Source organism: Cordyceps javanica, chromosome 3 (assembly GCF_051103115.1).
Source record: "Cordyceps javanica chromosome 3, complete sequence".
In the NCBI taxonomy this organism is placed as follows: Eukaryota; Fungi; Ascomycota; class Sordariomycetes; order Hypocreales; family Cordycipitaceae; genus Cordyceps; species Cordyceps javanica.
The window spans coordinates 4,343,834-4,370,394 of NC_139297.1; the positions used below are offsets into that span (position 1 = coordinate 4,343,834).

General features: G+C 54.2%; 8 protein-coding genes across 8 annotated transcripts; 5 read left to right on the forward strand and 3 right to left on the reverse strand.

Annotated features, from left to right (window-relative positions):
• Positions 1–1,373: 1,373 nt before the first annotated feature.
• V2A60_005497 (uncharacterized protein) lies at positions 1,374–1,895 on the reverse strand (the record flags this gene model as incomplete). The annotated part of the gene is made up of 1 exon (XM_083256807.1): positions 1,374–1,895. One exon carries the CDS (start codon positions 1,893–1,895, stop codon positions 1,374–1,376), a length of 522 nt encoding a protein of 173 aa, XP_083112933.1.
• A 3,393-nt stretch (positions 1,896–5,288) lies between these two features.
• Positions 5,289–7,433, forward strand: V2A60_005498 (WD40-repeat-containing domain protein; the record flags this gene model as incomplete). The annotated part of the gene is made up of 1 exon (XM_083256808.1): positions 5,289–7,433. One exon carries the CDS (start codon positions 5,289–5,291, stop codon positions 7,431–7,433), a length of 2,145 nt encoding a protein of 714 aa, XP_083112934.1.
• Positions 7,434–12,029: 4,596 nt separating this feature from the next.
• V2A60_005499 (pectate lyase superfamily protein-domain-containing protein) lies at positions 12,030–14,378 on the forward strand (the record flags this gene model as incomplete). The annotated part of the gene is made up of 1 exon (XM_083256809.1): positions 12,030–14,378. The coding sequence occupies one exon, from the start codon at positions 12,030–12,032 to the stop codon at positions 14,376–14,378; it is 2,349 nt and encodes a 782-aa protein (XP_083112935.1).
• A 1,349-nt stretch (positions 14,379–15,727) lies between these two features.
• Positions 15,728–16,684, forward strand: V2A60_005500 (fatty acyl-CoA diphosphatase; the record flags this gene model as incomplete). The annotated part of the gene is made up of 1 exon (XM_083256810.1): positions 15,728–16,684. The coding sequence occupies one exon, from the start codon at positions 15,728–15,730 to the stop codon at positions 16,682–16,684; it is 957 nt and encodes a 318-aa protein (XP_083112936.1).
• Positions 16,685–17,170: 486 nt separating this feature from the next.
• V2A60_005501 (ATP adenylyltransferase-domain-containing protein) lies at positions 17,171–18,322 on the forward strand (the record flags this gene model as incomplete). Its single annotated transcript, XM_083256811.1, has 2 exons — positions 17,171–17,284; positions 17,384–18,322. The coding sequence occupies 2 exons, from the start codon at positions 17,171–17,173 to the stop codon at positions 18,320–18,322; spliced, it is 1,053 nt and encodes a 350-aa protein (XP_083112937.1).
• Positions 18,323–19,010: 688 nt separating this feature from the next.
• On the reverse strand, positions 19,011–20,490 carry V2A60_005502 (uncharacterized protein; the record flags this gene model as incomplete). Its single annotated transcript, XM_083256812.1, has 2 exons — positions 19,011–20,192; positions 20,251–20,490. The coding sequence occupies 2 exons, from the start codon at positions 20,488–20,490 to the stop codon at positions 19,011–19,013; spliced, it is 1,422 nt and encodes a 473-aa protein (XP_083112938.1).
• Positions 20,491–22,296: 1,806 nt separating this feature from the next.
• On the reverse strand, positions 22,297–23,438 carry V2A60_005503 (mannose-6-phosphate receptor binding domain-containing protein; the record flags this gene model as incomplete). The annotated part of the gene is made up of 3 exons (XM_083256813.1): positions 22,297–22,446; positions 22,536–23,004; positions 23,092–23,438. 3 exons carry the CDS (start codon positions 23,436–23,438, stop codon positions 22,297–22,299), a joined length of 966 nt encoding a protein of 321 aa, XP_083112939.1.
• A 736-nt stretch (positions 23,439–24,174) lies between these two features.
• On the forward strand, positions 24,175–25,811 carry V2A60_005504 (delta(14)-sterol reductase; the record flags this gene model as incomplete). Its single annotated transcript, XM_083256814.1, has 3 exons — positions 24,175–24,236; positions 24,345–24,649; positions 24,712–25,811. The coding sequence occupies 3 exons, from the start codon at positions 24,175–24,177 to the stop codon at positions 25,809–25,811; spliced, it is 1,467 nt and encodes a 488-aa protein (XP_083112940.1).
• Between the last annotated feature and the right edge of the window lie 750 nt (positions 25,812–26,561).

Here is a 26,561-nt window from a genome sequence, read left to right on the forward strand (position 1 = left end):
ATCCCGGCCTAGCCATCGCCGGAGACGATGCAGCAGTAGGTCGCGGCATCGACCATGCTGTTGGCGGAGAAGGCTGCAATTGTCGGGTTTACCCCTCTCATGTTAGCACGGATACATAATTTGTAGAGAAATTTTTTTCTTTGGATTTTACAAGTTTTTTTTCTCATGTTATTAGAAAACAGACGGGGGAAGGGGGAAGAAGAAGAAGCAAAGGGTCGTCTTATTATGCAGTACGCACTCGCATCACGATTTTCTGCTCCGAGACTCGACCTGGGCTGTCTCGGAAGGCTTTTTTCGGTCTTCTTCTTCTTCTTCTTCTTCTTTTCGGGGGTTTTTTGTCGAAGTGGAACGATCGTTAATGGGGGCTGCCAACTTTGTTGCCGATTTTGCCCTCTCACTGTACACTCCAACATGGCAGACACATTCAGCTTCGCCCTGGCCATGAGAAAAAGTCACACGCACGTATCCCGAAATTCTTCAAGGTTCGACCTCTAAAGGCAAGTGGAAAGCCTTTTTGTTCTTTTTGAGTAAGTCCTAGGCTGGCCCTGGTACCTTCTTTTTCTTGTTGCATGGTCGGATGAGGGGCGCCATTATGCCAAAAGCAGCATCGGAATCAATTTCGTGTGATGTGCTGCAGAGCCTTGACGGAACGGAAATAGAGAAGAAAAGAGAGGCAACAAACATGTAGTACGGGTGTCTTGATTGGCCATTCGACATGTGTGTAGACAAGTTTCATTCAGCACCGCAACGGCGAGAGTGACGCACCTGCGGGTTGAGATAATGCCCGGCCGAGACACGTCAACGGATATTAGTTGTTGTATATTTTCCCCGTTACTTTTGCATTCTCTTCTCTTCTCTTCTCTCAACCGTCACTCATTCTTCTTTCTAGCTAGCTCTGCGGTGTCGTTCCGGTCAAGACATTATCGTACATCGCATCTACGGCTACATGTTTGAGAGTGTGCTGTCACACGGTCCAAGGAGCATTCAAGCCGAATATCACGACCACAACCGTAAAATAAGGCTGTATTGTAAGACACGCGCCCTCCCAGGGGTGAGGTTTCCAAGAATTGGTTCAACAAGCCGGTAGCAGGGGGGGGGGGGGTTAATACCACGAGCCAGGTTGGCAACATAATCGAGACTGCAGCGTCAAACAAGCCTCGCTCTTCCGCTACCGGAAATGTGCAGGTTGCAGTTTGAGTCATGGTAACGGTATGAAGTGAGTTTTGTCAAAGACGGCGTTTTGCTTTTGCTCTCTGATGGACCCTCACGGATGTTTCCACGTATCCCTTGGGATACTCATTTCTTGGCTTGCATCCCGTCCTCTCCCCCTCCCCCTCTCCCTCCCCGCCCTTGCAATTGTCGCCGAACGTCTTTTATTGCAGCTTCTTCGCGGGCGCCGTCGTGCCCATGCCGACGCCGGCGAGGAAGCAGACGCGCAGCGCCGCGCCGGCGTAGACCCACGGGACGTTGCCCCAGTCGGCGGCGTTCCAGGCGAGGACGTCGTGGTAGACGCCGCTGCCCCTGGGCGGCGCCGCGAGGGCGCGCAGGGCGTACAGGTGGGCGAGGTCGGCGAGCAGCAGGACGGCGAGGACGGCGCGCCAGACGCGCAGGTCGCCGGTGCTGCGCAGCACGACGGCCTCGTTGAGGGCGAAGAAGAGGTACATGGCGGCGAGCTGGGACAGGGCGACCGAGGTGCCGAGGGGGACGGCGCCGGTGGCGTACGTGGCCGCGGCGGCCGAGGACGCGTCGAGCAGCGTCAGGTAGCGCGCCTGGCGCGCGTGGCAGAAGTAGGCCCCGACGAGGGCCGAGACGGGCTCGAGAACGAGGAAGAAGAGGCGGTAGATCAGAGGCAGGGCGAGGCCGGTCTGCGGAGGCGGGCCGTTGGAGGGTGCCATCTTTTTTTTTTCTTGTTTCACCGAAGAGTGCGGCGGCGGGCGGGCTTGGACGTGCTTGCAAAGTCGTTTCTCTGTAGTTGGTTTGGTATCGGGGTGGAATGCTGGTTTTGGCGCAACAGTCTTGTGATGATGCGATGAGCAGCCAGCCAATTGAGTAGATACGTAGTTATCAATCACGGCGCGATGCGTGAAGGACACGGGCGGTTGCAAATTTTAGGTGGGGGAAGCTGGGCTACAGGGTACTACACCTAGGCGAGGTGTAAGGGGGTGTGGGCGGTGTTGGCGATGGTGTGAAGCGTGGCCCAACATTGATTTCACGTTGACTTGATCAATTCTACTGGTATCGTATCGCCCGTGCAATACATCAGATCCTTCGCATGGGGACCAGCGGGCAGCGCGATGTCGGGTTCGAGGATGTGTAGATGCTTCCTTCATGCCGATGATGTAATCGTGGAGTTTATCGACCACATCGACATCGCGATTGCGCTAGTCATGGTGTGGTACTTGGCCACCAACTGGAGATTTCCGTGAAGATGGCAGACTTTCAGCATGTCCAGTGTAGTTTTATTGACTTTGTTCATCTGAGTCCCTTGGGGTGTGAGAACGTGGAATATATGGAGATGCCACGGCCATGTTGGATACGGGACAATTAGCCAGCAGGCGGACGGGCCGGCCGGGCCAGTCTCGGACCAACGACGCTAATAAATTGGGACGGCATATCGGCCTCGCCGTTTGGTAGTTGAAAATTTTTGGAGCCTAACAAGATGCAAGTAGATACCGAGGCACATAGGGCAGGTACTCCGTACATGTAGCCGATATGTCAGACCGACTCGTTGGATTTATATTAGTAGAGATGATTGATGGTCCCCGCTGGTGAAGGATTCTGTGTGTGGCGGCAGATGACGGGGGCACAGAACAAGGCGGTCAGTACTATTACTTACTGAGTACTCCGTACCTAGGTACTAAGAGGTAGTACCAGCATGTCCCTGCAGATGGCGGCCTGTCACTCTGCCTGCAGTGGCGGTGACAGCCATGTTCCATACTTATCACCAGGGTATAAGTACTCCGTAGCCAAGCATGTAACCTGTATGACAGTCGTGCATGTGCACATCTGCAGTGGCTGCCCCCCCTGGACAGGGAGCGCGGGGTAAGTAGTAGAAGTCTTGGGGGCGAGGAGATTCTCGACTGGTGAGCTGAGAGTATTGCGAGGGAAAGCAAAGGAAAAGGAACTAGATGTGAAAGAAATAAGGAAACGAATAATGGGTCAGGGTGAAAGGGAAACAGAGCATCAGATTTTTTTTGCTTTATTTTTTGCGGTTTCCTTTTAGATGATGATCAAGATTCGCAGCCTGTTTTCTTTTGTTTTCTTTTTTTATTAACTGTTAGTAAAAAAGCTTGCCTCGCTATCAGTACAGTGCAATTGAGTGCAAGACTGCAGTAGAGTCCTCTGACTTTGAGTGGTTGCAGGCGCTAGAAAAAGGGCGACTCCACCGTCCCACCAGGGGGCGTTCCGACTTTGGTGGGCGGGCAGGCCAGGCGACGCGGGCAGGCAGGGTCCTCCCATGCATATCCCCTGGTGACAAGTCCATTATCAGGTCAGGTTGCCACGACATGTACAAGATAAAGTTAGGACCAAATAATCAAAAGGAAAAAAAAAAACCCCAAAATATGAGATGAAAACTATTCGAATATATGAATCTTGTATACATAGTCTGTACATGTGCGCGTAGATACAGACAGACCTACCTACTCAGTATTATCCCCATATTGACCATCTGACGCTGCCCCTTGTAAACAAACCATGCAATATTTCCAGTATAGTGCACCCACCACGCACGCGTCTCTCGTTTTCCCCCTTCTACTTAGTTAGTAGCAGGCCAGAGCAGTGGTTTGATTAATCCCATGCCTAATAAAGAGAACTTGTTGATGAATTCGCACTTGGTACTCCGTACTCTCAGACGTCTAATTAAAAATTCAAACAGCCAATCCCAAACAAACCCTTCCCACTCCCCCCCCCTTTCCTTTTACCCCCGCCACCGCCCGGAAATCCCCTTGTCCCCCAAAGACACGATAGCCCCAAATCTACGCCAAGCCCGCCAGCAGTCCACTAAAAGCCCACTGTACTAATACGTACCTCGATGGCCACTCCAACTTTATTACTCCTACCTGCTCAGTACCTACGGAGTACATGGGAGGACGGTTTCTCTGACCCGGCCTCTGACATGTTGATGCATTCTGACATGTGTTCTGAGTATGTAGGCATGTCGCCCAAGACGACTGATAGTAGACACATGTCCTACGAAATTTTCCTCTTTACAACACGACTAATTTTTTTTTTAAAAAAAATGCCACGTACAGCATGTCAGAAAACATTCCCATCCCATCTTCGTACCTAGGTTACTTAAGTAGCTATCCGTGCAACCGTGCTACATAGTATTGCAAGTAGCTGCTAGGTACCGACCCAAGTACGTTCCTTGATACCCGCCTAGGTAAAGTAGGTATCCGTACTTACTGGATAGTATTCTTTTAGTGCCTTGGTGGTGGCTTTTTGCTACTACGACCAACCCTTGCATTGTTTATTGTCACTTTTTTTTAATGTTTAATTTTTTTACTTTTTCATTTTCTTTTTTTCTCTTCCTTACCAAGATTGTCACCTCCTCCTCAATACTTACAGACACTCTCCCTTCTTTCTTCTTCTTCTTCTTCTTCTTACCCTTCTCCTCTTGGCCTCGCGCTTGAAAAGAACTACTCACAACCAACCTTGTCCCTCCCTTCCCATCTTTTGCTTGTCTCGTTCTTCCTGGACAATCAGTCCTTCCTCTCCACCACCGACGGGCCCCGTTTGTCCTCCTTCCTCTCCGCCGACAACATCTCGCCTACGACAACGACGCCGCGACCGAAACTTCTACCTTGTCCTGTCCTGAATTTGGTTGATTCTTTGATCCGTCAGCACAAAGCGCCGCACCCACTTCCCTTCCATCCCGACAAACTCAATTGTTTTCTTCCCGCCACGGCATTGACCTTCTGAGGCCGTGCCCGCGCTCAGTCAGTTGGCCCTAGTTGGCCCATTCTTGGGACTCTCGATATTACACACTACACTTTCCCGAGCGCACGGCTCCCTCTACCTACTTCGCCTCGTCTCCTGGACACCCTGCCGCCCATCACCCCTGGTGAATTCTTTCTTGAATAATCTCTCGCCGCCTCCCTAGGTCACTCATTGCCAAATCGAATCACCGTCCGACTACTAGCATCGAATACACGGCGCCCTTTTTTTCTGCTACGCCTCTGCGCCGGTCTCATCACCCTACACAGCTACGTTCCACGCCCGTCTTGCAGTCGGCCACTCCTCCTCCTCCCGCGTTCCAGTCGGCACCGCCCCGTCTTCCGGACAAGATGACGCCCGCCAAGTCGACTGGCACTCTGGACTGGGCCGCCGTTCAGTGTGAAATATTTGCAGCTGCTCAACCCCAGCCTGCTCCCGAAGCCTCATCGTCGTCCCCACGCCGAAATTCGGGTGCTCACGCTGGGGACCATGATCAGCGCATCCGAAGTCTCAGTCTTTCTCTGCCATGGCGCCGCCCAAAAAGCTCCCTCTTCGCCCACGACGATGACCACGACGACGGCATGAGCGAAAATGCCATTGATGACGCCAACGACCAACCCACCAACCTAGATCACAGGCGCAACGGTGCTGCCGGCGCCTTCAAAGGCATTATTCGACGTGCGTCGCACTCCATCAAAGGCATGGTGCATCGCCGCCCATCTCTCCTCAACGAAGAACCCATCTACGAGCAGCAAAACTATCAACAATCGAGACCCTATACGGCCAACCTGACCTGGAATAGGCTGCGCCAGGCCACCGGATTCCGTCACGCCCGTTCCGTCCACGGCCTCGACGCCGCATACAAGTCCGCCCTACCGGACCCGCCACAGCCGGCCTGCCTGCCTCTTCCCGCCGTCGGCGACGCTCCCCCATACATTCCCCAACACAGCGGAGCCGCCGCCAAGGCCTCTGCTGCCATGCAGAACGAGTTCTTTGCTCGTAATCGCTGGCTCTGCCACTCGGCAAGTGACGACGGCAACGACCGCGAGAGCGGCATAGGCATCGTCCTGACGGGCACCAGCGCCGACCTTGACACGGACGCCCACACGGCACCCGGCGCGGCCAGCATTAGTCGTGTGGATTTCATCAGCGCGCTGCCCGTAGAGCTGGCCATCCAGATCCTCGCCAAGCTTGACGCCGCCACGCTTGCCACCCTGAGCACCGTCAGCAAGCTCTGGGCCCAGGTCATCCGAAACCAGCACGTTTGGCGAGAATCTTTTTTCCGCGAAATGGGCAAGACGTATGCCACCGGCGGCCTCGTCCCGCCCGGCACCGGTCTCGGCATCCCCAAATCGGTCCCCGGGAATGATTGGAAACGCGCCTACCGGACCAAGCAGCAGCTGAGCCAGCACTGGGAGGAAGGCAGGGCCTGCCCCGTCTACCTCAGCGGCCACACTGACAGCGTCTACTGCCTCCAATTTGACGAGCGCAAAATCATCTCGGGCTCCCGCGACAAGACGATCCGCGTTTGGGACATGCGCACCCTCGAGTGCCGCCTCGTCATCGGACCACCCGACGTGGTGCACGCTAGAGAAATGCTCTTTGATGACGACCTCTGCGAGACGCACTACGCCTCGGGTCCCGACGACGAGCGCATGGTAGCCTCGACTCCCGATGTGGCCGCCTTCGATATCCACCACCGAGCCTCAATCCTTTGCCTGCAGTACGACGACTCCATCCTCGTCACGGGCTCGTCCGACGCCACCGCCATCGTCTACGACATTCGCGCCGGATATCGCCCCGTGCGCCGTCTCGAGCACCACACGGCCGCCGTGCTGGACCTCGTCTTTGACGACAAGCACATTGTCACTTGTAGCAAGGACACGACCATTTGCGTGTGGGAGCGCGCCACCGGCCGTCTGCTGCGCCAGCTGCGCGGCCACGGCGGACCCGTAAACGCGGTCCAGATGCGCGGCCGCACCGTCGTCTCGTGCTCGGGTGACCTCCTCGTCAAGCTCTGGGACCTCGACACGGGCCGCACCGTCCGCGAGTTCGCCGGCCACACCAAGGGACTCGCCTGCTCCCAATTCTCCGACGACGGCCGTCTCGTCGCCTCGGCCGGCAACGACAAGATGATCCGCGTCTGGGACGCCCACACTGGTGCCTGCCTCCACGAGGTCCGCGCCGCCCACGAGAATCTCGTCCGCAGCCTCCACATCGACTCGGTCAGCGGCCGCCTCGTCTCCGCCAGCTACGACACCGACATCAAGGTCTGGGACCTCCGTGATGGCCGGCAGCTCCTCGACTTTCCTCGCTGGCACGCCAGCTGGGTCCTCTCTGCCAAGAGCGACTACCGCCGCATCGTCAGCACCGGTCAGGCCCCCAAGATCCTCGTTATGGATTTCGGCGCCGGCATCGATGGCATCGACATGCTCGAGAGCGCCGCCGAGCCCCTCTCGCTTCCGTTGCGAGGCCGCCGTACCGGCTTCTTCTGATCCAAGACGGCGTCTACTTGATCCAAGCGCACGTCTCGCAGACTACTTCCACCAACCCGTTTACATATCCAATATTCATTTTCAGGAACCGGCGTTGTTCTTTTTTCCCTTCCTTTACTACTGTAGAGAATCTCGGGGCCTATTCATATTACATACGCATATAAGCGGCGCATTCCTTTGTTTCTCCTTTTTTTTCTGCTGAATGTATCATATAGACCGTGTTTTGGGGGAGTCAATCTGCAGCGTTTTCCCGCCTTTTCTTTTCTTTTTCTGACTGTCTTGAAACATTTGGATGTTTGTTCGAAATGGACTCTACGTGGAGCAGCGCTGGCCTCACAAGCCCCTCCGGGCACGCCGAGTACTTAGAATACACAGACCAAGTTCCACTGGCCTGCACATCTTGCATGTACATGCTCAGCGATCCAGACCAATTTTTGTATACACATGCGACGTGATATCGGACCGTGCTCTGCAAACGGGGAGATGGGGCCTCTCCGGGAGGGATGTGCTTGCGAGTGTGCAACAAGACTGCAAACCAACTCGACACGCTTAGACAGAAAGCAGTCATGATGACGGAGCAAATAAGCCGCGAGAGAAGAGCAATCACGGGCATGACTGCATCGGGTTTTTGGTTGGGCTCGGCGCCACAGGGCCCTTAATGTGCGGCAAATTCGCCGAGGCCTGATAGGCGATAATCCGCGGCACAGTGTCGCATGTGATGACGCTCACCAGCTCAGCTGTGATGAGACCTCTTGACACGTACGGCCCTAGCACCGCCGATTGAGACGGCGACCAATCCCGGACTGCGTGTGCGGCGGGCTGGCTGGCAAGCGAGACTGCAAGACTCGCATCTGCAGAATTGAAGCTGCAGAGTGAATACAAGCTCTTCGACAGTGCAACGCAGAAGGGCTCCATGATCGACGGCCGGGCCATGGACGGAGATATTCCCGTAAATAGTATGTATCACGGGATAGTTTCGCTGTGTGCTGCCTTCCTGTTTTGGCAACGTTGCATGGATTACATTGATCTACTCAGTAGCTGTTGTCCCCCTTGCCACTTCTAGTCGAATGTCAGTCAACTCACCGTGCTGCCAGCTGAATGTGTTTCTTTCCCGCCCATTAGTCTCTTGTCGGAGCAGCCAAGCCACGGAATCGGGACGTAGACGGCCCCTCGTCAAGCAGGGCCGAGAAGACGCCGGTTCATCCACTGGCTAAGTGATTGAGTGCGGCCAGGGGCTGGGCTCATCCATGTGCTTCCTAATGCCTCCCTTCGGGATTTCGCTCCTTTCGTCTCACGGTGGAGTTGAGAAAGCATGGCAGGCGAGCCTTGTGCGGCTCCATCGTTCGTGATGAACGCTTATGCAGGCTGGTAGAGGTTTCCCCGAATATCTACACCGCCGATGTAGCCATCTAGACGGCATCGAAATGACCCCAGTGATAGTGTTCTCGGTGGTACTGTGGACATTTCCAAAATCAAATCGTCCGCGTGGCCCACTGCAATGACCCAGTACTTCTGCGGGGTGACCACATGGCCTGCGAACCCCGCGAAAGCTGGGATGAGATGCCGCCATCAGGTGCAGCTGTCCTAGGGGAGTCGCGGCGTGTATCGCACAGGACATCAACTGCAAAGAGTGAGGCGCTGCAGGGTCATGGCTTTGAATATGACGGCCAATGACATCAATCCCGCCGGCTGCAAATATGGTGGCGATTAAAGAGGTTGACAGACGGGCGAAAAGCATCCAGATCTGGGGTCGGCGTCGATGTGGGGTGATGGATCAACACTGTTGTTTTACCAGTATTGGTAATGTGACGAATGGAGCGAAAAGAACGGGCATCCTTCGGTGGCATCTGCCTGCTTTGTGGGGCAGCATGCATCCTTGGTAATTTACCCTTGATGAAGCATTCTTCAGATCAAAAGTACAGAAGCGCTGCGGAGTTAGGACAGCAGGTCCATCTAGCTTAGCGCATACAGGGGTGGCTGTTATTTGCTGCATTGTGGCTCGATTTACATGCATGCGGTCGCATGCGGTCTGGCGTAGCAAATAGTGTCGCATTCTAAACTGTTCTGCACAGACTCTTCGTTTCTTGTTCGCTCTCGGTAGTACATTGGATGGCGATGTGCCTGCTGCGGGCTATCATCCCGATGCGTATTCGCAGTCTCCTTTTGTGGCAGATGCGCATTTACTGAGCAAAACAGCATCTTTGCGGCTTTCTGAACAGTATGTATCGGCCCCTGCAAAGAAAAGTAGCAATGTAGTTTCTGTGAGCTGTGGATCTTTGTTGTCAAGTGATGTCGGCGCAAGTGCGATCCACTGCCCGTCGCCAAAAGACTTCATCAGTCAGGGTGCATGAGCTAAATTGTTACTTGGCGGGCACTAATAGAGGCTAATACTGGGTAAGTAGGTGCCCACTTTGGGATGCCGTAAGGCACAAGATGCACGCGACGGCTAAACTCGTTCATGACCTTGCCCGATTGCTTTCCTGCGGGAATCGGCCGGGGTTGGTGTCTGAAAATCGCTGACTGCTAAACTAGATGATCCTGAAAAACATATGTGCCATAAGTACATACTGGTCAATATTTTGAAAATCTCTACCCGAAGTTCATACATAGCTATTGTTGAGATTTTGATCGGCGTTGTCAGCTAGAGTGAGAGGAATGTGACATGCAGAGCAGGGCTGCCTGCCACAGGCCTGAGCCACAATAATAAGCTTTGTAGTCCCACCAACCCTCATGTCACGTACCTTATGGAGGCTAGCACTTGACAGATCAAGGCGAGTTGTCTCTTGCTCCCATTTGCATGACATCAGGCACTTCTACCAGATTGTGCACGTAGCTCAGAACCGTGTATTGACTGGTCATCGAACTGCTTGTTTCCAAACGCAACAATAAGTAGGCCCTTCACAGTTTCGAGAAATGGCCATGACTCAGGACCAACCAAGCTACCTTTGCGAGGCCCTCTAGGGGCTGTGCCTGAGTGAAACACCACTAGCCTATTTCACTGCACCATGCAAAAAGGAGCGCGTCCCTGAGTGTCAGCTCGCAGTAGTTGCTTGTATGGATTGGTTCTCTGTGCTCCATCCGAGGACCACTCAACAACAGGACCTGCTTCTCCTGGTCAAAAGCCAAGTGCTCCATCAACCCAGTCTTCGGCGCTGCTCCGGCGGGAGTCAGATGGCGCATAAGGCTATGCTGGCGTGTACCCAGCAATCTGCCAAGTCCAATGCGTAATAACAGTTTTTCCATGTCATTAGTACCCTGCGTGACTAGATACGAGGCAAAAATTTTAAACCCTCGGTTGGCGGTGTCAAGGTGTATTAAACTCACATAGTATACGGAGTACTTGACACATTGTGTTGTTGGAAAGTATCGTGATGGTCCGAGACATGCTAATAGTGGCTGCCGTACAAACTAATTTCCACCGAATAGTCGCCGCGTCAGGGGAAGGGGAGATCCGCCAGTCAAAGAGTCCGTTTCGACATGCCGCCGTAGGTTCGGTCAGGGACGGGCGAGAAGGAGACCGGAGTTCGTTTCCAAAACCTATTCCAGCTACCCTGACGGCTGTGTACTGGTAAGTAGAAACTCAAGCGTGAGCCAATATGCGTGACCCAGTACACAACTAGTTATCTGAAACAGGATACGGGCTGCATTGGGCCAATTGATGGGTTCGGTACCTGGAGGCACCACATCGGTAGGCCCGCATGGGTGTGGCCGCTGGTGTGTGGGGGCTCCGCTTTCCCAATACCTACGCGCCCTGACGAATGTCGAGGAAGCGAGAACAATGGGCTGGTTGTGACTGTCATGCCGCCGACCTTACCGGCCGCCCAGATTTTGCATGCCGACGGCCCTTGCAGATTTCTATGCCAGCTTATAATGGGCGGGTTCCCGCGCATGTTGTGCGCCTAGTTGAGATTCAAGTAGTCGTGCGTCTTGTACACTCTCCAGACTGTCTTTGACGATTGGAGACGTTTCGCCTTCTTTGGCCAACCCGTACAGCGCCATCGTTTCCCACACTCCTTTGGCTTTGTGCTCCTAGCCGCTTGTGCAGCCAAGGCAGCCCTTGTGTACATATTCTGCGCCTGAAAAACAACTGTAAGTTTGCTCTCCAACGCCAGTCATGGAGGATCAACATCACCTGTGTAAGACGCTGTGCACCCACCTGACGCACCATGCCGGCGAGTGCCGCCAAGGCGAGCATGATAGTCCACCACAATTTTTGACTCGTCGTCTTCGCCTTGGCGATCATGGTGCAGTTGGCGAATTCAAGTGGCAGTCTCGTGAAGGAAGAAAACGGACTGGTGACTTCCAGCCCCACCAATCGTCGGACTACCAGCCGTCAACGAACAAGATACAGCTGGCAGGCAGTCGGTTGGCAGCTGGCGGGTGTCGTGGCCCTCAGTTACATTCACTGCTCTTCAAATACAGCTTGCTTCCACCATAGCTCCTATCGTCCTACATGTCACTACACCCCACGTCTTCTGCATACCCTTTGCTGCCTTTGTTCTGCGGTCCTTGCTTTCACTTACATCACTGTCCTCTACGCAAGCAACTGACGCATGCTATCGATCTAGACGTATATTTTCCTTCGGATCCATCACTATGGGACTCGGATCGTTCCTCACGGCATCCCTGCTGGCCTTGGGTGCCTTTTCTCCAGTCTCCGCAGTACCACCTTCTTCCGCCCCCGATTATCTCAAGACCCGAGCCGACACCATCGCCAACTCCAGTTCCAACTGGTGGCTCTCTGGCATCAAGCGACAGGGCGCTGTCCCCAGCAACGGCAACTTCAAGGTCTTCCGCAACGTCAAGGACTACGGTGCCCGCGGTGACGGCTCTACCGATGACACCGCTGCCATCAACGCTGCCATTACCGATGGTAACCGCTGTGGCCAAGGTTGCGACTCCAGCACCACGACTCCTGCTCTCGTTTACTTCCCCAAGGGAACCTACGTCGTCTCGAAGCCTATTATTCAATACTACTACACCCAGCTCGTTGGCGATGCTGTCAACGTGCCTACTCTCAAGGCTGCCGCCAACTTTCAGGGAATCGCTGTCATTGACTCTAACCCCTACGCAGACGGTGGTGTCAACTGGTACACTAATCAGAACAACTTTTTCCGCCAAATCCGTAACTTCAAGATAGACATCACTGCTCAGGGAAAGTCTACTGGAACCGGTATACACTGGCAAGTCGCTCAGGCTACTTCTCTCCAGAACATTCAATTCGACATGATCAAAGATAAGAGCAGCGACAACAAGCAACAGGGTATTTTTACCGAGAACGGCTCTGGCGGCTTCATGTCCGATCTGACCTTCAACGGCGGCAACCTCGGTGTTTTCTGGGGAGCTCAGCAGTTCACCACCCGCAACTTGAAGTTCAATGGATGCCGGACCGCCATTTACATGAACTGGAATTGGGCCTGGGCTTTCCATGGCCTCAACATCGACAGCTGTGATATTGGGCTGGACATGTCTAGCAACGGCCAAGACGAGCAGCAGGTCGGTGCTGTTCTTGTCCAGGACAGTACATTCTCCAACACCCCCGTCGCCATTGCCACTCGCTACAGCACTGGTCAGAACGATACCCGCGGCACGTTAGTTATCGACAACGTCGATTTCAGCAAAAATTGCCCCGCTGCTGTCCAAAACCCACAAACCAAGACCACAATTCTCAACGGTAACACCAAGGTTCAGTCGTGGATCCAGGGCCGCGCCTACAAGGGCAGTAGTGGTAGTGCCGTCCAGGCTGCCCAAACCCCTGTTTCCAAGCCTGGTGCGCTCCTTGATTCCTCTGGCAAAATCTTCACCAAGTCCAAGCCTCAGTATAACAACGTCGATGCTTCCAAATTCGTTTCCGTCAAATCCAAGGGCGCCAAGGGTGATGGTACCACTGACGATACTGCTGCCATCCAAGCTGTCTTTAACAGCATTGGTAGCGATCAGATCGTCTACTTTGACCACGGAAACTATGTTGTTACCAACACTGTCAAAGTTCCCAAGAATGTCAAGGTTGTCGGTGAGATTTGGCCTGTCATCTTTGCCGGCGGTAACAGCAACTTCCAGGATCAGAGCAACCCCAAGCCAGTTTTCCAGGTTGGTAACGCTGGAGATGTTGGCACTGTTGAAATGCAGGACCTCATCTTCTCAACCATGGGTCCCCAACCTGGTGCTATCCTGATGGAGTTCAACGTTGCCGGTCAAGACAAGGGCTCTGCAGCTCTTTGGGATGTGCACTTCCGCGTTGGTGGCTTTGAAGGAACCAAGCTCCAGTCTGACAAGTGCTCCAAGAACCCTCAACAGATCGCTCCGCCCAATCCTGAGTGCATTGGTGCTTTTATGCTCATGCACCTCACTTCTCAGGCCAGCGCTTACTTTGAAAACACCTGGTTCTGGGTTGCGGACCATGAGCTCGACCGTGGCGACCATAATCAGATCAACATTTACAACGGACGCGGCGTTCTAATTGAGAGCACCAAGGGTGCTTGGCTCTGGGGCACTGCTTCCGAGCACAGTGTCCTGTCCAACTACCAGATCACCAAAGCCAAGAATGTCTACATGAGTCTTATCCAAACCGAGACGGCCTACATGCAGGGCAATCCTGACGCCAAGGTGCCCTTTAAATTCAACGCTAAATACAGCGATCCTGACTTTTCGAGCTGCACTGGTCCTAAGTGCGCCAGAACTTGGGGACTCCGCGCTGAGGATTCCAGTGACATCCTTATCTACGGAGCTGGTCTCTACAGCTTCTTTGATAACTACGACCAGAAGTGCGTCGCGGCCAATAACTGCCAGGACAATATTCTTGATATCAAAAACTCTAAGATTCAAATTTTCGGCCTTGCCACCAAGGCGAGCGTCAACATGGTTACTTTGAACAATCAGTCTGTCGCTCTCGACAAGGACAACAGAAATAATTTCTGCGCTGCCCTGGCCTCCTTCTCACCATAGTATGGCGATGAGGGTACCGGGACCAGTACGGTCGGGCCACAACCTACATCCTCCGAGACCCCGACAGCCTCGACCTCGACCGCAAGAACTTACACGGAACCGCCTTCGACGTCCAGTCGCGCACTCGAGACCACAGTTATCTATACCACCACGTTGTACGTGACTGCGACCGCCACAGTCTAAACTCGCTTCCCCTTTCAAGATTGTGGCGCGAAAGTATTTTGCGGGACCATATTTGAGCCCTCACGGTTATCAGTGCGATAGTCTCTGTTGTTGCGGGTGATCATTTCTGTCTTTGTGTTATTTTCCCCATTAGTTCATTTTTTATATCTTCCTTTTGGTCCATATTTTCAATACGTTTTTACCCGCCTGGGAGGTACCTAGGCTTGAGTTTTCGGAAGGGAGGCTACGCCCTACTGTTCGGTAGCTAGACACTTGAGACTGGTACAATATATTCCGTCGTTCAAGATTACTCGCTCCTGTGGCCTTGCGTAGTAAGAGTCGATGACCCCATAAATCGCCGACGAGCTTCATCGCGCAAGCAGCGTATGCCGCTGAGTTGTCCAGCTCGGGTAAAATGAAGACTTCTAATATCATTCTCAATCATTCGGAGCCTGGAAATTATATCATTTCTTCTTCAGGCATATAAGTCATGTTTTAAAGCTTCATATTGCATATGGTTTGCCGTCTACAGCAGCTACTCATAGTTATTATAGTCTACATGCGGCTTTGGCTACAGTGAGGCGCATCCTAGACCTGACCCATGATAAATACGGCATATGGCCTTGCCAGAGAGACACTGGAGAAGAAAATGAAAGTATCGAAAGGCAGGACCTTGGTTATGCAATACTTAGTAAAGTAATCTGTACACGTAAATATAGCTGGTAGCCAGCCCCATTGTGGTGTGCGCTGGCCGACACCGTACTTTGTCGCGTAGAGAGGGCCTATATACTCGAATAGGGTGTCAGAATAAAGGTCAGAAACCCAACAGTAACAGAGAAGGCAAAAAAAAAATGTCGATTCTATTCTAGTTTTTTTTCTTCGCCCTTTGAATGAATGAATGAATGTCCGAGCTACCTCGGCTTGGGTGTGGCGTAGAGCGAAGCTTCGAGCATACGCCACGCTTGATCAACTTCTCTAGCCACATCTGCACTGTCCACGTCATAGGTGCAAAGGTAGAAGCGACAGCTAGCTCGGAATCACAACCTGCTTTCGAAGACCAAGTTTCTGCCAACTTCACCATTTCTTACCTCACCTTGCAGCGTAAAACTTCAATGCTGCTGCTGTAACACCAATCTATATCCACCAGGAAGCCTCACGCCTACACATATAGACACACCTGGGGCGCAATGCCTGCCGCCAAACGACCTGCACGGACGGCCGCAAACGCTTCCGCGACACCATCCCCCGCCGCCGCCGCCGCCATGACGTCCGCGACGCGGCGCACCTCGCCCTTCGTGCCGACCCCGGTCGAGCGTCTCGCGCTAGGGATCTTCCCGCTGCTCCTCGTCTTTGGCTCGCTCTTTGCGCTGCTGTCGCCGGACACGCGCGCGCTGACCTACGATGCGGCGTCGCAGTCGCACCGAGCGGCCGACGGCGGCGCGGCGCCCAACTACTTCGCGCGCAAATCCAACATCTTCAACGTCTACTTCGTCAAGCGCGGCTGGGGATGGACCACGGCCGCGCTGCTCGGCTTTGTCCTCACGCACCCGGCCGCCGGCGGCGGGGGGGGTCCCGCCGCGAGAGCCCGCGCCGTCGCGCGCTGGGCCGCCCTCACGACGTGGTGGGTGCTCGTCGCGCAGTGGTGCTTCGGCGCGCCCCTGATCGACCGCGGCTTCCTCTGGACGGGCGGGCAGTGCGCGCTCGCGGAGCGCGGCGTCGCGGCGGGCACGGCGGACGCGGCCGAGGCCCTCACGGCGGTCGCATGCAAGGCCGTCGGCGGCCAGTGGCGCGGCGGGCACGACATCTCGGGCCACGTCTTCCTGCTCACGCTCGGGTCGGCCCTTCTGATGCACGAGGTGCTGTGGCCGCTGGCGCGCTGGTCCGGCTGGCTCGCCGAGGAGCGCTGCATCGTCATGACTGACGGCGCGCTCAAGGGCGCGAGCGTCGAGGCGGGGACGCCGCCGGCCGCCGGCCGGGACGCGCAAGAGGTGCTGGGGTACGGAGGCAAGTTTGCTCTGGGTGTCTTGGGTCTGAACCTGTGGATGCTGCTGATGACGGCCATTTACTTTCATACGTGGTTCGAAAAGGTTTGTGCCGCTGCCTCTCCCGTCAATGTAGTTTTTTTGTTTGCTATTAACGACTGACCATTTTTTTTTCTAGTTTACTGGACTTTTGACAGCGTATGTTGCAATATACGCCGTCTATTTTGTGCCACGGTTCGTTCCAGCACTGCGGCAGCTTATCGGGATTCCTGGGATTTAGAAATGAAAAGTAACAGGGCGCAAAGACGGTCGTTTTTTTTGTTGCATGCGGATGGCGTATGGATTCAATGTTAGCATAGACATACCTAATGAGTGAACTGGCCGCCGCAGATGAGCACAGCTGTGTGCTTCTTTTGGCAGTACCAAATACTACTCTCCACTGAATAGAAATTAACAGAAATATATAAAATATGATCAGAATGGGTTTCTTAGCTCATGGATATCTGTAAAAGCCGCGTATGCTTGCCTGATATCATTACTCCATGCTGTGCCCCACCGCGTACATCTTGGTTCTCACCCTCACCTCCCGATCGCTGACCGGCGCCTCTTCGCAGCCACACCTCTTGAGTTGGAACATTCTCGCCTCCCATGGCTACTATCAAGGCGCCAGCTCGGCTTCCCGAGCTCGTGAGAGCTACCTTTGCCAAAGCCCTCGCCGACGGGGACCTCTTCTACTTTCCTACGCACGTGCAGGACATGCGCGTAGGCACTCTCTCCGTAGGCCGGCCCCGTCGTCCTCCCCAAAAAACTCGCTCGCACCAGTCAGCCAGAGGACTTTTCTAATCAGCTCTGAAACCCAAGTTCCAATTACGCTTCTCGCCGTCTCTCGCCAACAAACCCAAGGCGGCCCCGCCCAAAAAAGACGCGGCAGGGGCGCCGTCGTCAAAGCCGCCTGACCCTTTTGAATACACGACGTCGCCGCCGCCGCGCCTCTTTGTCGGGGACGTGGGCGCCGCGCACTTTCTTGTGCTCAACAAGTTTGCCATCGTGCCGGGGCACTTTATCCTCGCGACGCGGGCGTACCGAGCGCAGACGCACGTGCTCGAGGCCGACGACTTGCACGCCACGCTCGCCTGCCTCCGCGCGTACGAGGAGGAGGACGATGCGGAGCCGGCGTCAGCGTCAGCGGCCTCTGCCGGGGGCGGCGACGGTGCCCTGTTTGCCTTCTTCAACGGCGGCGAGCACTCAGGCGCTAGCCAGCCGCACCGCCACATCCAGCTGCTGCCCGTGGCGGCGATGCGGGAGGGCTTGCCGGCGGACAGCGCGTGGAGGGTGCTGGTGGCACGGCTGGATGGGGACAAGGCGTCGTCCTCGTCGTCTTCCTCGTCCGTAGCACCGTTCAGGACCTTTGCGGAGGATATACGGCTCGATACTTCGCGCGATGACTTGTACGCGACGTACCTGCGACTGTACGAGCGGGCCGTGCGGGCGACCTTGGAGGACGAGTCGGCCGCTGTGGCGACGGGCGGCCGAGCCGCCATCAGCTACAACATGGCCATGACAAGAAGCAGGCTCGTACTCTGCCCGAGGTTGTCGGAGGGTGGTGCAATCACGGACCCGGACACGGGGGATGTGGTTGGGAAGCTATCCCTCAATGGCACGATGCTTGCTGGTACAGCCCTTGTCAGGACAGAGGCCGAGTGGGAGGCGCTGCGCAAAAATCCTCGGACACTGACGGCGGTGCTCAAGAGTGTCGGCCTCTCACAGCCGCAATTTATTGATGATATTAATAAACTGTAGATGCGAATGAAAACTAGCTAGATGAAACAGGGATGAGAGAGATTGAACTTAGTGAACCATAACCATCATGACGAATCAAGTGTAAACTAAAGTACATTTCTTCCTGTGCTCGTATTTGCTTCGTGTGTTCGTACATCCGTCCTTCCCAATCCAATACCTTTGGCAATAACCTTCTTGCGTGCTGATGCCGAAAGCACAGCCCATGACGGCGGTCCAAGAACCCAAACTTTTCGCTCCTCGAGAGAATTTGTGCTGTCAGCATCTCTGGCTGCAGTTCCATCGGCCCCTAGATCCAAATCGGAGATATGGCACCTCCCCCAACAACCTGCTGATACTATGCTTTCAAATCAATGTAGAAATCCGCAAGTCCAAATGAGAATAATTGTTTCTGTTGATACAGCTTACAAAGGCGCACGGCAGACAAAAAAAAGAGGACGGCCGGCCGAAATCAACCGTTGTCAAAGTTGATACATAGAGCAGCATATTCATCGACGTCTGTTTGGTGGCAGCTCTTTCCACTTGTTATGACACGTCGCATACCCGAAGGAATATGATCCTCCATTATTCGTGATGTACTCTGCCACCCTTTTCCAGGATGTCTTGCCAGTGCGAATGTTCCCACGAGTATGGACTCGGACAGCTTTCTTCAACAGTTCAATCTGTGCCTCAATAAAATAAAACAGGTCGGTTAGGTCGGATGGCTTTTGGGGGTGGTATGGGGGTGTTTCGGTTTAGTTGAGCTCACATCTGTTTCGGTCCATTCTGGTTTGCGCACACGGCTCTCCTTGTCTTTGGTCAGCATTCGATGGCGGCCACGTAGAGTAGACTCGGCTTCTGTGAAGCCGCCTTTGACTCTGATTTCTTTGTATGACATTCCTTTGGCACGTGCATCAATCAAAAAAGCATTCTGGGCGTCCTTGTGGTTGTCCGAGAGTGTTGGTGATGGCAGCCTACTGGGCTGCGACGACTGGGCGCTGCTAGCAGGATAGTTGCTATCACTGTCATCGACGCTGGGAGCGACCGAGGTCCCGGCGCTAGGGGAGTTACGACTGCTGCCACCTTGGGCACTTGGGCCCCTAACCATAGGTGAAGGGGATGTGTTGGTTGGCAGTCGCCGCCTAGCTGGGTTAACGACTTGCGGGGATTGCGACGAAAAGTCTGCGACGCTCGTGAAGGAGAGCTGGTTTGAAAAATCTGACCTGACAGGGTGAAGAGAGGCATTCGCTGCACGCAGGTTATTTGCAGAGGCAACAGACGATCCATCATTGAAGGAATCTTGAGACGATAGAGACACCGGCGGTGGCACATTGTATAGTTGTGGCGGAGCAATTTGGGTCGTTGTGTTGCTGAACCATTTGTTCATTATGACAGAGCCATTCTCCTTGAAGTAACCATGCGAACCGGTGTCTACCTTGAGGTGACACCTTTCTGCGCCATCGTTGCTGCCCATCTTCGCGTGCGAGGTTGCACTGGTCGGAGGCGTGTTTAGATGGGGCAACTGGCGACTGGTCTGATCTTGACAGAAAGGGTGATAAAGACCGACTGGGGCCGGCGTGCTGGGAAGAGACACACTTGTATCGGGAATATATGGCGGATAGTAGCTTTGAGGCCAAACCGCACTCATCGGTGCACTAGACACGCCGCCAAGGTCCGGCTGATGCGATTCGATCGACCAGACTGGGCTATTGTAGCTTGGGGAAGGCCCAATGGCAGGGAGTCTCGCCGTATCGTACATGGCCCCGTGCATGGATGAAACTTGTTTAGGCTGAGAAGCGTTCGAATTGGCCGTGTACGACTGGTCGTGTTCGATTGGTGCTCTTTCGGCTCTGGGCAGGCCAGGCAGGAAGCTTTGTCCGTAATACGATTCAATCTAGAAAGCCTGGTTAGAAATGGTTCACAGGCATTATAGAGAGCTGTTGCAAGTATACCTCAATGTCCGATATGGACTGCAGCCAAGAGTGATTTTCCATTAGGGTGCGTCGTCGAAGGTGCAGAGGGAGCGTCAGGTTGTTGTGTGCACGACGCGCTCTCAATGAACGGAAGGGCTGATGGTTCTGCGAATCATGCATCTGAGACGAATCACAACCAGAAGTTGCAATTGTTATATCATCCGAAGAGGAGCTTCGCGGTGGAGGCTGAGGTACTTGTGGCATCGCGTCGGCAGACATTTGGAAAACTGCAGAATGCAAAGTGTTCTTGCAGGAGAATGCCGTCAAGGCTTCGATGCCGATAGTGGCTTTGCTGTCACCGCCTATGATCTACCGTCTTTCAGATATGGCATCTATAAGAATGACACTGTGAATGCAGATGTTGAAAGGCAAAGAAATGCAGCTTATGCAGAGTGATATGCAGCCGGTTGGCGACGTGTTTGAGGAGGTAGATGGTGGGTGGTGACGGGTGCTTCGCCTGACGAAACAGATTGCGCTCTTTATCTCACTTGAGGTTCAAATCTGGGGAATTCGGCTCCCGCTAGTTTGTGGACAAAGAGTGGCGAGGAGAAATTGAGGTGCAAGTGGCCCAGGTGAAGCTGATTTGGATGTGAGGGGCTGCCAGCTGGCGGAAGTTGGCAACCGGCAACCAAGTGGAGGAGTGATTTTCAAGGCCAACTAAATGGGCTCTTGGTTCAGACTACATATATAGAGTACAATGCGTATTTAGAACCCTGTGGGAGTGCTTCTACCCGTCACTTTCAAGATTGGGAGCGGTATATGAATCTGCTCTGCAATCTTGGCCGCTCATACTGAACCATCCTCGCGTATCGGTCGCCAGTGCGCAGCCTTGCGATGAGCCACAATACTGAAGAAGCCCTGCATTTTACTCTATATTAGATTCTGAGACTGCGCCGGGCATCGAGGTCGGCAATCTCCGGCTGTAGGCCGTATCGACATGGTGGCTAGTCTGCAGCTCGAGCCCCAGCCCTGTCTGTAGATGAAAATAGATCGCGGATGGCCCTGGTACAAGATCATCTACCACCAGGGATATCCGTCATAGTTACCTGCCCTCGGAATAGACATCCTGCATTCATTTCAGCGGGAAGTCACTAGATTGAGCACTACCTTTCATTCTGCCCGAGTAGCGTGGCAACTTTACGCAACTGCCCAGCTTGAACCAGTCTACGACCTGTGATGATGCTGACGAGCAGTCACGGCATTCTCCCTTACTTTCGGGATTCTTTCCAGGATTCCGGTCCCCGTAAAACCAAACGATTGATACCAGGGGGAGACTGGTCAAATCGCATTGCATACTACCTTTGAAGCAATGACCAGTTGAGGCTTGTTTCATTCGCGCCCCTCTGTAGTCAGCTTCGCCGCCCTGACAGCCGATAGCCTAGAAGCAAACTTGAAGTCTTTGGACAAGCAAACTATGCGACGGCTCGGCGCATGGCAAAATTACATGCATCCCCCGCAAATTAACGGTTGGCCAGTGCTGCCCCGGTGGCACTTTGCGCTGAGTTGCTTAGCCAGGTACTGTCGGCTGCTTCAGTTTCTTTGAGAAGGTTGCGTTTACCAACAAATGAAGAGTCCCGTCATGCCTTGCAAACATTGTCACCATAGAAATGCCGGGCATAGACACGTTGTTGGTGGATAGATGCAATGAGGTATGAGCCTCAAACACCATCTTGCAGTCCTGTAGCACTGACCTGCGGACCTAAACATCTGCGAAAATTCTTGCAGATACAGCACAGATCACCGACTGGCGCCTCAAATAAGTGCTTCAACAGTGCACAGTTTCGGTACAAAATACTTCATTCACATATGAGGTACCAGAGCCGATGCCCAAGCCCAAGCCCATAAGCTGGTAAATTCACTTCGTTCGTTAATCTGACATAACATTCTACCAAAAACGCCCGGTTGGATGCCCAAACTCTATACACACATAAAAAATATTGGCCGAGGCTGAGCCCGAGCCATATATTGCGGATATCACAAGAGCACACTCGCGGAGGAAGCATTGCGCGTACTCATGAGTATCACTCAGTCGTCCCATTCCTCGTCGAGTTGGTCTATCAATCGGTTCTCCGCGTCCGAATTTCTGTGGCTGCTGGCGCTCTGGCCGATGTTGCTGTACCCACGCCTGCTGGGTAGGAAGCGGGTACACGATGAGGTGAGAATTACGAACATGTCCTGGCGAAACGCACGCACAAGAAAAAAGCAGCAAGTCAGTTCCTATAACGACTGATTGGCAGACCTGATTTAGGGGATGCGGAACACACCGTGATAAAGCTCCAGATGCCAGCCCAGAGGCTGTAGTTGGGAAGCTGGCGCCAGCCGCGGGCGTGGGCGACGGTGCGGTTGTAGCAGACGCCGCCGATGGCGTAGACGAGGACGGCGATGACGAAGATGAGGCCAAAGACGCTGCCCGGGCCGACGTTGCCACGCTTGTGCGGCTCGGCCTGTGCGCAGGCATGCATTGATCGGGCTTCAAAGAAGTATGCGCACTCGTCCGGATCGGTGCCGACGAAGGAGAAGGCGGCCTGGGAGCTGCCGGAGTCGCGGTCACAGAGAAACGAGATGACGGTCGACTTGCGTCGCGAGGAGTCATTGTCCTTGTCCTTGTCCTTGTCGCCAGCCGCGGGTTTCTGGTCTCGGGCGCTCTTGCTGGACTTTGGCTCACACGGTGAACCATCGCCGTACCGAAGTACCAGCTTGCGACCGCGACTGCGCAGGTCGAGCGATGAGGAGCTGTAGGGGAAAAGAGAAGAAAAAAATTCAGCATATTGAACACGTAGCTAAGGCATTACGAGACGCGCGCAGGAATTTGCTCCGTACCCTATCGAGTATACCTTGTCCTTGTATGTGTAATATGCGCTGACGTTGCTCCACAGGGACTTGGACACGCCGACAACGTCCTTGACCGGCGCGACGACGGGGTCACAGATATTGATGGTGAAGTTCTTGCCGTAGTCGTACCCGCGCGCGTGGTAGTCCTTGGTGATGGACCGCGCGGCCTTGTCGGTCGGCTGTTTCGCAACGTCGGGTCGCAGGTCGAAGAAAGCACCGTTGGTGGTGGAGGACACGGCTGTGCAGGCAGGGACGGGCGCCGTAGTGGTCGCTTCGTCGGCGTGGACCGTGGCGGCAGCCAGTAAAGCTGCCGCAGATAACGACGAGAACCGCATCCTATATGTGTAGTTGTTGCTTGTCGCAAGGGGAATTGGCGCAAAACGGTCGTTGAAAATGATGGAGCATACTAGGTAGTAGAGAGGCCCGTCAGTTTCTTCTGCGCCACGTCACCTAGAACATGGTACGGCACGCACAGTGGATCGTCAGCCATAGCAGCCCGCCAGCGGCCGGCGGTGATATTGTGCCTCGTAGTAAGACTTGAAAAATTCATTTGGCGAGAGTCTACGTAATTTGTAGGCCCAATATAAAACGAGACGTCAGTCGCCAATTACAACAGTCTTTTCTCCTCGCATCGTTCCATGCGTCAGGAAAAGCCGCGCCACTGACACCTTCAACAACCGGCTCATGTAACTGGATAGGTAAGGTACCTAGGTACCTAAGGTACCTAGGCTTGCCCCAGCGCTGTGGCGCGCACCCCTGGTGTCGATTTTTAGGGGCCCTGCAATGCCTCCTAGTGGGTTTATTAGCGCGCTACAGGCCGGTGCAAGATTCCCCCGCTGGTGCTGAGCCACTACTTCTCAGCCACTGGTGGCTGCTTCTATGACAGCTTGACCCGGATGGATTGAAGCTCCGTGCAGATTTAACAGCTCCTAGCACTGAAGAGCTCTAGCTTGGTGCATCAGCTCTGCGACTCTGCGCCCCCCTTGATTAATAGAGACGGTTTTCCGTCTCGGTCTCGTCGTTTTTTTTTCGTGCAAGTCTTTCCCCTTTTTCCGCACGTTGACGTTGACCATGGCTCCCAAGGCAAAGGCTGTTGCTGCCCCTCCAGCGCACGGCTACGAGTTCGGCGGTCTGTAAGTTGAATAGCACCAAAGCACACGGCGAGGGCGCGTGAACGCGCCGTCGCTTCCCGTCCACCATTATGCATTACTTTTCGAGGGCATTGCTGACGTCAATGGTAGTCTCGGAGCTGCGGGCATCTCTTTTGGCCTTCCAATCCTCTGCTACATCTTCACTTTTGCGTGCAACGACATCTCGGGCTGCCCCGCGCCCTCGCTCCTGAGCCCCAAGACCCTCTCGATCGATCAGCTCAAGCGCGAAGTCGGCTGGCCCAAGGATGGCATCTACGGCCTTGCCAGCTGGCAGGCCAGTGCCGCTATGGCGGCATACTACCTCTTGAACCTGGTGCTCTACCGAGTCCTGCCTGCGACTGAGACCAAGGGCAGTGTGCTCGCCACTGGTGGCCGCCTCAACTATCGCTTCAACAGTACGTGCAGCCGAAACGAGCCCGCGGAACCTTGTGTCGCCGAATCTGACATATCTCTACAGCTCTGTACTCCAATACACTTACATTGTCGTTGCTCGCCGCCGGAACTGTTGCGCAGGGTGCTGAGTTCCCTGTATGGGTCTTCATCAGCGAAAATTACCTGCAGCTTCTCACGGCCAGCATCATGATTTCGTACGCCATTGCGACCTTTGTCTATGTCCGCAGCTTCAGCGTCAAGGCTGGCAACGCGGAGAACCGCGAGCTTGCGGCCGGCGGCCACACCGGCAACCTCTTGTATGACTGGTTCATTGGACGCGAGCTCAACCCGCGTGTCACCATTCCCGTCATTGGCGAGGTGGATATCAAAGAGTGGTGCGAGCTTCGTCCTGGTATGATGGGCTGGATCGTTCTCAACTGCGCTTGGTGCGCCCAGCAGTATCGCAACTACGGCTATGTCACCGACAGCATCATCTGCATCACCATCGTCCAGGCACTGTATATTATCGATTCGTGGTGGTTTGAGCCTGCTATTCTCACCACCATGGACATCACAACCGATGGCTTTGGAATGATGCTTGCCTTTGGCGACCTGGTTTGGGTTCCCTTTGTGTACTCACAGCAGACTCGCTATCTGTCCCTCCATCCGCTCTCTCTCGGCCCTGTTGGGCTGGCGGCGATGCTTTCCTTGATTGGCCTCGGCTTCTTCATCTTCCGCTCTGCCAACAGCCAGAAGAACGCTTTCCGCACCAACCCCAGCGACCCCAGTGTTGCTCATCTCCAGTATATACAGACCAAGACGGGCAGCAAGCTGCTTACCACTGGCTGGTGGGGTGTCGCTCGTCACATCAATTACTTGGGAGACTGGATTCAATCGTGGCCTTATTGTCTTCCCACTGGACTTGCCGGTTACCAGATCATGGCCGCTGGCAGCCTAGTCGAAAACTCTGTGGGGGCATTTGTCCTGTCTGACGGTCGCCAGGTTATTCAGGGTAATGCCAAGGGCTGGGCAGTTCCCATCACCTACTTTTATGTGGTCTACTTCGCCGTACTTCTGATACACCGCGAACGCCGAGATGACGAAAAGTGTCACCGCAAGTATGGTGACGACTGGGAAAAATACAAGAAGGTTGTCCGCTGGAGAATCATCCCCGGCATTTACTAAATCCCTCAAATGATCGCGTTATTGTATTACCAGCTTTTGTTGTTTCTGCCGGTGGCCTATATCGGAGTGGATTATTATAATAAAGTTGGGGTAGTCTGTGACTTGCTAGCTAGGCCTCGTGATGGTTGTGGAGTTGACAAGTGTTCATCATGTCAAGGTGCCGCAATTGATGGATGTATGAAAACTGATGTCGCTTTATACCATGCATACAGTACTTTTTATTCAAGGCCTTTCAATATACTATTCGTGATATCATGCTGCGTTGGGAAGTCGAATGTCTGGCCGCACTGTCGTGCTTTCATTGTCGTGCCTCAGGTGCGTCAGGGGTGATTTACTGCCCGGCGGAGAGATGAGGAGTTCACAAAGAATCAGTAGAATGAGAAGAGCGCCATTTCACCGATGAGTGGCCGACATGATTATGATCATCACGCAGAACCTCAACACTTTTTTCCGAATACTGCGGCAAGTCGGGACGACACTCCGCGGTGTTGGCATCGCAGTGGATACCCTGTAGAGGACGGAAGGCGACGGTAGCGGCTGAAATGCGCAGGCCTTGGTCCAAAAAGGCGCAGCAGCAAAGCACAAGCACAAATTTGCACCATTCATGATGCAAAGACAGCCGGGGTCGGCAGTCTCGAGCCTGCGCAGCCGTCCTGCTGGTCCGGCTGTTGTCGACAAATGGCCAAAGAACTGTCGGGTTCCTGATGGTGCGCGGAACCGGCTGTCGCAGCACTTGGCCGTGGATTTGCC